Source organism: Gracilinanus agilis, chromosome 4 (genome assembly GCF_016433145.1).
Source record: "Gracilinanus agilis isolate LMUSP501 chromosome 4, AgileGrace, whole genome shotgun sequence".
NCBI classification, from domain to species: Eukaryota; Metazoa; Chordata; class Mammalia; order Didelphimorphia; family Didelphidae; genus Gracilinanus; species Gracilinanus agilis.
In genome coordinates this window covers 218,914,194-218,928,438 of record NC_058133.1, presented here as the reverse complement: position 1 = coordinate 218,928,438, position 14,245 = coordinate 218,914,194, and the positions used below count along the sequence as shown (strand labels likewise).

The 14,245-nt window shown below is 33.7% G+C and overlaps 1 protein-coding gene across 1 annotated transcript in view; it reads right to left on the bottom strand.

The window, feature by feature from the left end:
• Nucleotides 1-14,245, bottom strand: part of ABCA5 (ATP binding cassette subfamily A member 5) — a 172,899-nt gene that overhangs the window by 107,674 nt on the left and 50,980 nt on the right. The window contains exons 9-13 of the mRNA XM_044672184.1: nt 10,807-10,954; nt 10,067-10,235; nt 4,251-4,309; nt 2,544-2,654; nt 13-188 (exon numbers count right to left, since the gene is read on the bottom strand). Of these exons, the coding sequence (XP_044528119.1) occupies nt 13-188; nt 2,544-2,654; nt 4,251-4,309; nt 10,067-10,235; nt 10,807-10,954 (663 nt within the window). The remainder of the gene's footprint in view (nt 1-12; nt 189-2,543; nt 2,655-4,250; nt 4,310-10,066; nt 10,236-10,806; nt 10,955-14,245) is intronic.

The window sequence follows — 14,245 nt, the reverse complement described above, 5'->3', positions numbered from 1 at the left end:
TGAGTACCATACCTCTTGAATTATGCTGTTTGCTGGAATCCCTTTTATAGAAGCTAAAATTGACAAATTCTCTTCCACTGTCAATACATCAAAATTTATATCTAATTGTGGGCAAATTCCAATCATTTTTCTTGCTTCAAACATTTCATCAATTTCTGAAACTCTATGTCCATAGATAGATGCAAGTCCTAAAAGTATAAACATAAAAATTATTTTAAATATAAAACCTAAACTCCTACTATGATAAACTAAATTCTTGTTTTAGCTATCAAATAATAATACAAATCAATTTTTAAATGACATTCATTAGTTTCAAGTTCTATCAGAAAATATTGATGCATCTCTTTTCATTTATAAGTTTAATCTTTAGTTTTCCTAAACTTAGCAACATGAATTTAAAAAAACAACACTTGAAATTTAAAGGAACTTTTTACAAGCAAAAATATCAGCCAAGATAATGTGAATTCTTTACTTTTCAAAGTAAACTATTATTTTGTTTTATATAACTGACATTTATAAAGCACTCCAAAGTTTACAAAGCAGTATCTATAAATTATCTTATTTGAGTCTCACAACAATGCTAGTAGGACAAAGACTGCAGGTATTACTATCACCATTTTACTGACTGAGGCTCAGAGAATTTGAAGAATTTGCACATGGTCTCAAAGTAAGTAACTGTCAGCAGGGGGTTTGAACCCAAGCCCTCCTGACTCTTGGTCTAACAACTTATCTACTAGGCCACATTACCTCTCATGGTTATTCATTTAGTTTATAAGGCAAATTGAAATTGCTATAATAGGCAATGTCTTCTCCTGCTTCTAGGGAGGGGTCAAAAGAATATTCTTCGCAAGTGAAATATTAGCTCTTTTGACCTACCATCTCTACTAGCAATAAATATCTTAGAGAATTATAACAATTTCTTTAAACATGTAATTTTCTGTGGGATTCATCTTATGTTGGAAAAAAATTGCTGATAAATCTTGAAAAATTCTTAATTAAAAATATACAAATCAAATCTAATGACTGATAGCATCAAACAGATACAAAATGTAATCAATATTAAACTGATGTTTCATGAGGTTTAAGTAGTTCTTTAGTTTTAAGTTTTCAAGTGTGCTGATTAGCACTATCCAAACTACTCTAAATTGATCATTAATTTATGAAATTTTGAAACTGGACAGGCACATCCAGTTCTTTGGGTACTCACGAAGACTACAACATCAGTGGGGAAAAAAGACTGCAATTACATTCTAATAAGACACAGAGGATTTAAGGGCAAATGGCACAGAAGTAAAGAAATAGATACTGATAAAACTGATAGTGTGGAGATAGGGTGGGCAAATTGGGGGAGAGAAGAGTCATGTAACTGTGGTTTAGATTTAAGAGCACTCAGCAGTGTAGACCCAGATGGAAAAGGGGAAGTGGGAAGGATTTGAAGTCTCCTTTTTATAGGCTTTTTTTGAGGGTCAGTTCACTAATATGTCCAAATCATCTTAAAAGTTCTTAGTAAAGCTTTACAGTTAACATATCCATGTTATTTCAGTTAATTTTACAAAGATAACTTAGAGATGGCATGGATATGTTAACTTTAAAGTTTTACTGGTATTCTGCTGGTGTTCTGGAACTTTATCTAGTATTCTGCTGGTGTTTTGAAACAGATTTGAGATTTACATATAATAAGACCAAAAATCCCTGACAGCAAAGCCTAGATGGCTTCTCCTGATTCAGAACATATTTCTAGTATTTGATTTTTTGTTTAACATATTATACAATTTGTAAATTATGTTGCTTTCATCTTTCAGACTGTATGTGACTCCTTGGGTCACCTTTAAGATCTTACTTCCTGCCATTGCTACTTTATATTAGCTACTTAAAGATTATTATACTGAGTAGAGGGACTGGAGGGGCAGGAGAGGGAACAGAACAAATACAATTTTAACACATACTCAATGTGTCCCCAAAGGGAAAACATCATATTGCATCATTAATAATCTGAATATTTTTAAAAGTCCATATTAAATAAGAGATGTCTACTCAATTGGTCTTACAAGCCTAAACTTATTTCCCTGAGGATGTATGTCATGTTCTCAAGCAGAGCTGTAGAATGCCGATGGAATTAAGAGGTATGAGTTTAATCAATGAGAGGCTAGAAATTTAGTTAACATCCTAACCTTCCAGAAATAGCCAATCCTGTGACTTGTCTCAAAAATAACCACACTTGTTCTTTACCCATTACAGTCAAAATCACACATTCCACTCCCTCCTGCTACTGTGCCAGCTTCCAACTTTTCCCCTTCTGAGTCAAGTTATAACCTGATCCTGTTGAGGATACCCTTAGTATCTGCATACATGTCACTGAAAAATACCTATGCTTCTTTCCTCATCTTTACTATAAATCCATAGGAAAAGAAAAATTAATGAGAGCAGTACACTATGAAAACTTTGAAGACCACTAGTATAAACTCTATCTTTACAAAATAATAGAACATCAAAGTGAGAAGACACTTTAAACTGCTCAAAAGACAGGAGACATAAACTCTTACCATCTGAAGGTGGGCAAAGCCCACAAAGAATGTTCATTAATGTACTTTTTCCTGTTCCGCTATGCCCAAGTAATGCTGTAATTTGACCCTCATATATGTCAAAAGATAAATCTAATTAAAGAAAGAAGTTAAGAGGAAAATCATGAATACAGTACCAGCAGAGATGAAAACAATTAATAATGATTAATAGCTATATAATAATGTAGCAATTTTTAGTTACTATGACAAAGTAAAAAATAAATTTAAAATCTGTCACCATGTTCTACAACAAAATAAGTAATATTATTATAAATGGATAAGAACTACAATGAGAGCAAAAGAGCAAAATAAATCAACTTTGCTTGTTATACTTCCCAATACATTAGAAATGTCTGAAAACTATTAGTAGTACAGAACTTCTTCTGGATAGGAGTTGGTATGTCAGATTACTAAAGTGTGTTATATGAGAAAGGGGAAATGGAATTATAAAAAAAATAGTCCCCAATAAAGAAGTCAGAAGAATTCAAACTTCCTTTATTTAATCCTAAATTAAAGCCCAAGTGGTGGCATAATATGTGAATTTATGGAGATTTTCTCTATGCAGAGGCCCAAAACATTGTGAGAGAAGGGCTGAAGCCTAAAAGAATATACTCCAATGCAAAACTGGAAAGAGGAAATTACGATGAATTTGTGACATAACAACTGGGGGAACTCTGAATTAGTCTAATAGCTCTGGATATTATTTTGGAATTATGAAAGAAAAATGACTAAAATGTTCATTCCTTTCAATCCAGTGATCCCACTATTGAGCACATTACCTAAAAATAGAAACAAAGGTCCAATATAGTCATATATTTATCATCTAATATGTTTAGAGAAGTACTTTTATGCCAACAAAGATCTGTAAATAAAACAGTTGCCTATTGATTTGTGAGTTGCTAGATTGTAGTATATGATACAGCTATATTATTGTACAAGAAATCACAATTATGAAGAACTCAAAGAAACTTGAGGCAGCTAAGTTGGCAGAGAGGATAGAGAACTGGACCTTTATTAAGGAAGACTCAAGCTGAAATCCAACTCAAGTCACTTAATAGTTAATGGTCATTGAGCAAGTCACTTAAACCTCCATTTGCCTCAGTTTCTACAACTGTAAAATGAGGATAATAGTATTTTCCTCCAAAAATTGTTTTGAGAGCCAAATGAAATAATATTTATAAAGCTCTTTGGAAGCCTTAAAGAACTCAATAAATGTAATTGCAATTATAATGATGATGAGGATTAACTGATGTAGAAAGTAATAAGCAGAGACAAAAGAACAATAAACAAAATGACTACAATACCATAAATTAAAAGATCACTAAAAAGAAGCCTACTCAAAGTAAATGAGAGCCATATTTTAACAATATAGGAACAATTTTACCAATAATGGTTTTAGCAAGCAGATAATGAAACATATCTCACTTCTCTCAGAAGAGATATCCCCTGTATGAGGGCAGAATGTGGCAGATACCATCTGAAAGAGTCACTAGGTAGTAACAAAAGGATTACAAAGGATTCAATTTCAAGAATGAAAAGAAGAGAGAAAAGACTATTTCCATGAGTGATCATAACAAAGAAAAACAAGGCATCAATAAAAGTTTTAAAAAACATTTGTAATACTAAGTACTTCTATTTTGTAATATTTGTTCTTAAATTTAATGTATTAAACATTAGAAAATTACATACTTCTTAATGCCTCCACAGTTTCACTTTTCTTTCTGAATGTTTTCTGAATACCACTGATTCTGGAAGATATGTTTTTAGTGAAAAGAAAATAGAAATTAAGAAAACACAATAGCATGCTACAATTTTGCATCAAACATTGATGACTACAATAAATAAACTTAATAAATTACATAATTCTAAGTGTTTCTTAAAAGCTTTAGAGGAAAAGCATTTTATTCCTTTTAATTCTCAAAGCTGGAGAAATTCTCTCTGAAACTCATCAACAGTGTATTATTATTACAAGTAACCAGTCATTTTGCTTCCGTTTTTGGCCCTTTCAAGAAAAACTTGATGATTTAATATTCAATTTAAAAAGCTAATAGTTTTTAAAAACACCACAGGGTTGGAGACAGACTGTCTTAATTGTGTTTCTTACTCAAAATCTTTTTACAACAAGAACCTCAATATTTATGAATCCAAAATTTAAACATCAGTGACCAGAAGACAGAGACCCTAAATGTTCAGTTTTGGGGGAGGGATTGAGTTTAATATGTTTAATTTCAGTAACCTGATGCTCAGTGAAGGGTGAAAGAGAATTTAACTACATGTATTCAGTTAATTCGAGTCATCAGACCCACATGAATTATTGAAATTACTGAATATAATTGCTAAAGAACTGTCAATACTCTAAAAATCATAATGAACTGAATGGAGAATAGCTAAAGAGACTGTTGTAAAAAGTAGGGGTGACAACTGTTATGCTGGGGGGGTTAAAATTAGTCCCTCAGCTAGAGTGGGGTACAGTGGAGAGTTAACTGATTAAAGGAAATACACACTAAGCTGGGGAATAACTGAATAACAAACAGAAGAATAAAACCAGGGTACATAACTTATAGTTCAAATTGTCAATAAAGGTATCTTGGAAAGGAGAAGAACAAGGAAGCCTTATGTAAAATGGTTTAATAACAAAAACTAGGATGGGAAGTGGAGGAAAGTAGGAGAAACTGCCACTAGGTCTTAAGTAACTCAGGGAATGAAGGATGTGGAGAAGACTACTCTGATCACTAATCTAACTACTAGAGTAACAGGTCCAGCTGTAGTCGGGGATCTCACATACATCCTGGTTTTCGGTGGATGATGATTTCAGCTGATCCTCAGTACTGTTCAGGGTAACTGCCAGTTAATCCAATACTGAAGATTGAGCTAGGCTTATTGACATTCTCTGTCCACCACTGAAATGTCTCACAACAGCTTGGTCAATCCCAGCGAACAGATCTTGATAGAAGTAATCCTCTTGGAAAACACAGGCTTCACAGACAGGATAAAACAGGTCTCCTTTATCCCCAGAGTTCAAACTGTCACTCCTTCACTGTGTCAGACCCACAGAATTCTCAAGCTGTCAGTAAACTGTGCCTGTCACTCAAATTCAATCTATGCCACTCTAATTTTTCTTTTAACACTGTGTTACATGAATATAATTGACTATTACTATGCCATAGGAAATAATGACTGAAGAAATCAGGAGCATAGGGAAGTCTTGGATGAAGTAAAGCAGAGAACAAGGAAGCAGAACTAAAAACAATATATATAACGACTACAGCAATACAAAATGGAAAAAAATTTTAATATTCTTTAATGCATAGTTATAATGATCAAGCTTGGCTCTAGAGATGAGGAAAGAAACACAACTCTATCCATTCCCTTCTTTGCAGGAGATGAAGGATATATAGAATGTTGCATAGGGGCAGCTGGGTAGCTCAGTGGAGTGAGAGTCAGGCCTAGAGACAGGAGGTCCTAGGTTCAAACCCGGCCTCAGCCACTTCCCAGCTGTGTGACACTGGGCAAGTCACTTGACCCCCATTGCCCACCCTTACCACTCTTCCACCTATGAGACAATACACCGAAGTACAAGGGTTTAAAAAAAAATTTTTTTAAAAAAAGAATGTTGCATATATAATCAGACTCAGTTGACCTGAAAAAAAATTTTTCCTATTTGTTACCATAGATGACTGTAGATAGCAAGATAAGGAAGAGGAATTTATTTGGAAAAGAAGGTTATTTTTAAGCAAAATATAGCAGTAACATTTTTAAAATAATCATGTAAAATCAGGGATGCCATGTAACTAGCACTTGACCATCCAGAATGATGTGCCTACACCAAAGAAGGCATTGTGCTATATGAGCAAAGATGAATTGCAGTAACGCAAAAGAAATGTGATATGTGCAAATTTAGAGGCATCTCTATCTCAAATGTTCATACAGGCTATTCGTGCCTGCCTTCTGGTAGGGTCTTCAGAGCTGGTACTGGTCTGATTGGCCACAGTCTTAACATATTGACCCCGACATAGTGATGTCACTTTGGTCCTCTTCAAGTATGAAGGACAAAACCCAACTATTCCTTAATATCATGAAATTCCTTATGAATTAGTTACTGTCTATTTGTTATTATTGCTTATTTGTTTTGCTTTGGGAAGAAGTGTTGGGAAAATTTGCAAATAAATGTTCTTGCAAAATCCATTCATTGCCATGAGAGCAGGCCTCTCTATTTCAATAAGAACAAACTCAGAGTTTGTCAAAGGTTGAGCCATAATCTCTTGCTTATTTTTCTCCCTATTTCACCTACTTTAATATCTGAAAAACAAAGATTTTGGTGGGAGTGGAGCTAAAAATACTTTGCCTATAATCACTGCCTTAAACACTTTAAGAAAAGAAAAATAACTAATGAAATGCCACTGCCACAAGTCTGACATAAAAAGAAAGCTGGGAAGCCATTTTTATTACTGCTTCTCCGTAAGCTGATATGATACTGCAAGTAGGCACCAAAACAGAAAGTGGGGACCCATCATGAAGTGAAAACCTGGTAACTTGCAGCATCTCCCCATTTCCAGCCATCCTGAGGTCTCAGTTACCATAAAAATATTTTTCATTTGGATACACAAATTTTACATACAGGGACTCTCTTCTTGGCATGCTAGCATGGATGTTGATATCCCATTCATTTACAGAGTCATTTGCCATGAAATACACAAAGTCACTAAGTATTTTATTAAGCACCTACCATGTATCAGGCACTGTACTAAACTCTGAGGATGCAAAGAAAGGTAAAATATAGTTTCTTGCACTCAAAGAGCTTATGCTGTAATGGAAGATGGAAGGGAGTATATTCTAGAGATGTTACAAAGGTAAAATTGACAGGTCTCGGCAACAGACTGATATAGGGTGGTGGGGTGAGAGAAAGTGAAGAGTTGAGGAAAATATCTAGGTTGTGACATGTGGTATTGGTAAGATAGTAGTGCCCTCCATGGTAACAGCAAAGTTTGAGAGACAGGAACTTTTTGGAGGAAAGATAATGAGATTAGTTTTGAACATGTTGAGTTTAAGATGATTACAGGAAATTCAGTTCAAGATATCTACTAATAGAGTTGCATAATTGAGATTGGAGGTCAGCAGAGGAGTTAGGGATGGTAAAGTAGATATGAGAATTATTGGCAAAGAATGGTAATATAATCTACGAATAAAAGAAAACAAAATTATTAGAACTTGATTTCAACTCTCTTCTTCAAAGACCTAGAAAATAAAATTTAATTCTAAGAGTCAATATAAGTTCATCAATAATATATGACATATGTAAGGATAACATTTACTTTTTTTTTTTGCATACCCATCAGACTAACAGATGGGCAATGCTAAAGATGTACGACTCCTAAATATCAGCAAAGTCAATCTAGTACAATCAAATGCCAAACTTGTAGACATGATGGTGAATTATAGATTGGACTTATTACTATTGTACAGATATATAAATTCAAAACTAGATAAATGGATAGACCCCAAAAAGTAGTTAATAGATTGATGTCAACCTGATTGGAGGTGGATAGTAGAATTTCAAAATGGGGCATTGGGGATACAAAGACAGATTTCCATGTAAACTAATGAAATACAAGTAAACAAATAACTATGGCAAAAAAAGGGAATAAAATAGGAACAAAAGAAAAAATAAGCTAAATGCTAAGAGAAGTGAAAGTTTATTTTCACTGGGAGCTTGGAGGATAGTGGTGAGAGTGCAGGGATGGAAGAGGGAATCTTGATAGAGTAAGTAGCATCTGGATAATAATCTTGAAGGAAGAAAAGGATGTCGACAGACTGAAATGGGAAGTGTCACATGCAGACATGAGATATGTATAAAGGTTCATACAAGATTAATTACAATGGGAAAATAAACATCTTCAAGTAAAAGCTGCTCAAGTGCAAGAAGATTCTTTTAGCCTGTCCCTCAATGGCAGAAATAGGAACAAAGAATTCATGTTATTAAATTCAAATGAACTACACAAACTAAAGAGAGATTTCAATTCATTTTAAGGAAAATTTCCAAGTAATATGAGCTGTCAAAAATGGAATGGATTACCTCATTAAATAGCGAGTCTTCCATAACTGAGTATTCAAAGCCTTCAATAGGACAGACTTTTTAAAGTCCAATGAAGGAACATTTTTTAAAATCCCCAGGTGTGGAAGAATATTTTTCATAAAAGAAGCCAGGGATTTAGGCACAAATCTGTGATTAAAGAAGGTTTGTATGAGGAAACCAACGAAAGGTAGATCTTATTGGGTAAATGAAGAATGACATATCTACCATAGGTATGACAGTTCATTTTGAGAAGCTCTAAAGAAAGGGATGAACCATATGGGAAAAAGCAAAAAATTTAAGAATTGTCTAGTTCCCTGTAGTATGTGTAGAAGAAGATCAACTGAAAACAATGCAATTGTATAAATTCTCCTTTGATTATTATTTTAAGCTCTCATTTATGTTTCTTTCTCCTCCTTAAATACCTAAAAGGAAAATATGTTATTTCTAGGGAACTGAGGCCAAGAAAGATGGCAGAGAAGCCAAATAAAAAGCAATGTATGAGAGGTACACAAGAAAGACAATAGGCTCTTAGAATTACAGAAAGATTCTTTTATGATAAACTCATTTATCTTGGAATTTTAAACTTTCCATGATGAAATCATACAGTTTACTAAAATCTGAGGCACAGAATAAAACCTTCTCTCTACTCCCTCACTTTTTTCGGCCAACAAGTCAAGAGCAAGTAAAATTTAAAGTGTAGTTGGTTTGATTTTTAAAATATGTTCACTGATATTTTAGTGATATTAATATATTCTAAAGCTTCATGACAAAATGTAGGGCAATTTTAGATGTTACACAGAAAAAAATATGAATGAAAAATCATAAAAGATCATGTTTATTCTATTTGTTCTGTCACAATTCAATGAAACAATGGAAGCTGTAGTCTTTTAAGCTCTACCTACACAACTTCAAAAAACTTTACTGAGAATCTACAGAACATTCCTTAACTATAAAACATCTGACTAGTTTTCTGTGATAATAAATTTTAAAAATGGATCTCTGAAGGAAACTGACAAACAAAAGCATTTTTATTTTTGGGGAAGTTCAGGGAAGAGATTTGGCCTAGTAATTTCAAATCACCAAGGATATCTCAGTGCTACCTAACTATCTCTTTATTCATCTTGGGCTCTAACTCCCTACTAGTAAGTTTTGTTCTATCCTTTACAACACAAAAATGAATTTCCTTGGCAGAGAAAACAAGTAAAATAAAACTGAATCAGCTCTTTCTTCTCTCTATCATTAATTAACATTATTTTATCTGTTCAGAAAAGCAATTTTATTCCATCTTTGATACTTCTCTTATCTAACCCCTTGTAATGTAAAAAATATATCTTTTGCCTTCCCTATTCTTCCTCACCAATATCAACTCACGCTCTCTTGCAACACTTCGAATTTCTGCCTAAATTGTAAATGAAGTACTAATCATTCATACCTGATAGCCTCCTTTCCTAGAAATTCTGAAGAAACAGGTTCAATAATCTCACTGAATCCAGGATTTCCATTAACATTGCCCTCAGATAGCTCTTTATAATTTCTTTTACTCTTTGACCAATAAGAGGGCTTTATAAAATATAAAGATGGTCGTCGTAGTCCAAATTCACCTGAAAAGAAATAATGTTTATAATATAAAATATAAATTATAAATAATATAAAATAAAATATAAAAGTGTTATAATTACTGTTAGCTAACATTTGGATCACAGATAATGACAAAAATGTGAAACTTATGACAACTCAGAACATAAAACTAAAATACAAAACAAAGATAATGTATTTCTTTAGTGAAATTTCAAAGATTCCCTCCTCTTTTTATTCTACCTTACATATAATATGTATGCTTGCTTCAATTGCTAGAAAAGCTTATTTAAAACTTTATGTTTAAAACCTAAACTATTCTATATTTGATGTAATATCTTATTTGAAATGACTAATGCACAAAAATTAAAACTGAAAACAAAATAGCAGAAGGATTAATCTAATTCTACTGTAAAAGTGGGCTCTTGTCTAAAAAAAAAGTTTTTGCTTTTAAAAAATGCGCACGTGCGCACACACACACACACATACACACACACACACACACACACACACACACACACACACACACAACAGAGTCTAAAGGTGGCCTTATTAACAATAAATCAAACCTCTGAACTCCAACAATAACCTACATACCTGGAATGACTTGATCTAGATAAACAGCTAAGAGGATGTAAAATACACTATTGAGTGCTAGCATTATAATGGCAATGATAAGAGGATATGGGCCTTTGATCAAGTTAGAAAACAAAGCACCTTCATCTAAATCTTCAAGATACATGACCTGAAAAGAAATTAAATTAAAAATTTATGATTATATTAAAATAAATGCATCATAACAGATTATAAAACAAATATTAACTATTGCCATTCAATTAAACTTACTAAGATTATTCTTCATGGCCAAAATTAAGAGTAATTCAAATATATCAATAAAGTTACAAAGAAAAAATTCAATTCAGAAGTAATTTCTACAAAAAAATTCTGCTTTCTACAAAAATAGATTGGGTCATTCCACAAAAACAGATTGCAACTATCACAATTCTATTTCCAACCTAAAAATAAGAATATTCTATTAATAGTATATAGTAGTTATGGCTAATATCAGATAGTGAGTAAGATATTTGACATTAAGCAGTAGATTTAAAAGATCATAAATCTAGAGTTGGAGGGTCTTTGTTTTAGCAAGTGAGAAAACAGAGGCATAGAGAGGTTAAGTGATTTGTCCAATGTCACAAAGTTAATAAGTGGCAGAGCTGGGATTTGAACCCAAAGTCTTAGAACTCAGTCTAGCATACAATAAGTGAATGTGTACTTGTTGATTGATAGCTTTTGCTAACATATATTCAGACTAAATGAATAGCATTCATCAGAAATATAATTAATATCCCTTTATAAGAGATCAAAATCAAATACGAATTAAACAATTTGGAATGATCACCATTAGAAAATCATATAAACCTCTCTAATACTGACATCTTTTAATGTCCATATTTATATCACTTTTGAGTTCAATAATAATGATGTTGTTCAATCATTTCAGTCAACTCTTTATGGCCTCATTTGGGGTTTTCTTAGCAAAGATACTGGATTGGATTAATAATAATAGCATTTATATAATCCATTAAGGGTAAAAAAAGTGCTATACAAACATTATCTCATTTTATTCTCACAAAAATCCTGGGAAAATTAAGTGCTACTATTATTTTGCAGGTAAGGGCAATGAAGAAAACTGAAGTTAAATGCCTAGCCCAGGATAGCACAGTTGATAAGTGTGAGAAGCAAGATTTGGATTCTAGTCTTCGAGATTCCAGAACCAGCCTTCTGTGCACCACTCCACCAATCTGTCTTATTTAGCTGGATTAAATATATAAATGTCCTATATTTGAACAAAGAGTTCAATGAAATTGTTCAAAGATAGGTGCTGGAAGCCAGCCGGCAGTTTCCAGTTTGTGGGATGGTTTAGCCAAAATGGAGGAAGAGAGAGAGAGTAGAAACACAGTGGATTTCTGGAAACTGTTCTGAGAACTCCCTGTGAATCTTTAATTTTAATACTTTTCTCTCATAGTCACACAAATGCTGGGAAAATTTACATTTCAAAATCAAAAGAGGGAAGCACTCAAGGTTATACTGGTTAAGCTGGCACACCTACTAAATTTCTACAAAATTCTACATATAATTACACTTGGTCTAAACATGGCTCAAGACTACCAAAACTCTACATTATCTAACTTTTATTTTTATATGTTAATTGAAATTTGGGAAATGCCATTTAAAAGTATATATATATATATATTTTTTTTTTCCTATGGACACGTGGGGACCTAAAAAAAAAACTACATTTCCCGTGGTCCAACGGGTTTCCTGTTTTGGATTACATATTCAAGGTGAGGGACTGTTTTAAATGGGGGGAAGTGACTTTGAACTTCCTCTTTAGCTACCTGGGTGCAAGGAGGTAACAATAATGGCTGGGGCAGCAGTTTTGAATTCTTACAAGCTCGTGGTCTAATGAATTTACCAGCATGGTCATGGCTTTAATTAAAATACTAATTTCTATAATTATAGCTACCTTTATTATTTTTAATTATAACAATTTGGCAAACCAGAAGGATGAAATTCGAACTCTCAATTTTCCAGATAGCCTAAAGAGAGCCATGCCTGTTTTTTGGCCATCTTGCTCAGTTTTTTCAGGCAATTTTTTAAAAAAGGAAAGTGGCCTTGCTCGCCATGCTTTTGCTAAAAGCAACAGCACATTTTTGCCTCAGGTGGGACTCAGCCAGCCAGTCCAGCCCAAACTACCTTGGGAGGTCAGGCCAGCCAATTCTGGCTTCAGGCTTTAAAACCAAAACGCCTGAGCCCAGTGCCTGTGATCTTTGCTGATTTTACTGCTGCCTCATATCCCTGCCCAGCCCGCCAGTACAGATCGCTGCCTCACGTTCCTGACTCACTGGAGCAGACCACTTCTCCGATCCTGCCGCTGGTGCTGATGCTTCCACTACAACCCTACCCTGACTTGGAGGCTGCTGGACCCACCCTGACTTGCTGAAGGCTGCCATTCAGCTTCAACTCTCCTGGTAAAGAATTTGGGAAGTATATTCCCCTTTCTCCCTATTTCTAGCCCTCCACGTGTTTCTCTAAAGACCTAATTTAGGCACCCCCTACCCCCACAAGCTCTCCACCTGGGTATTTTCTACAGAACTGACCTAAGCTTTTCTCTAACCCCGAGCCTACGTGGACCTAGCAACTAGCGTTTACCCTTAATGGGGCCGCACGGCCTATTCAGACTTTCTTGTGATTAAGAACTAAAACTCAGGGGAAAAAATATTCACCCCCATACCTGCTCAGAACTTTGAACTGAGAGCAAAGACTGATTATAAAAAAAAAACCCTTAAACTCAGCAGAACTCAATCTTTTAAACCTCAGAACTGAATGGGTTTTATTTCTGTTTTAAAGAGACTGTATCTTACTGTATGTTGCTAATTAGTTTTGTAAATTAATCTTGTTTATTTTTGTTGATTTTCCTGTTGCACTGAATCATTTTAAGTTAATGAAGTTTGTGGCTGCTAGATTAATTCTGTTGATTTTATTGTAACTCCCAAATAATGAGAAAAATCTATTAGAACTGGTAAGAGGTTTTGACCAGCTTGTTACTCTAATACTCACATTATATCTCCTACACATTTTTAATGTTGTAACTTGCCTTATGTATACTGGATTTATAGAGCACATACATGTCTTTTAAAGTTTATTCTGTCTTGGTAAAGAACCTTGAAAGTTTCCATGCCTTGAGAATTAACTTGTAATTTTACAAAAGGTTTTTTAACTTTTACTTTAAATCCTTAAGAATTGTTGTCTTAAAGGATAAGCTTTTATATATTTTATTATAAAGATACATTATTGCTTTAAATTGGTAGAAGCATTTCCTACCCAGGATTTTTTTAAAACAGGAAGCCAAGGAGCTCCTGCATATTCTTATCTGAGGATAATTTAGACCAGAAGGTTTCTTTTTTTAAATATCAGATTTTGCTATGGAAACAATAACAGAATTTGTTGAGAAACTCTTAGCCAAGATTTA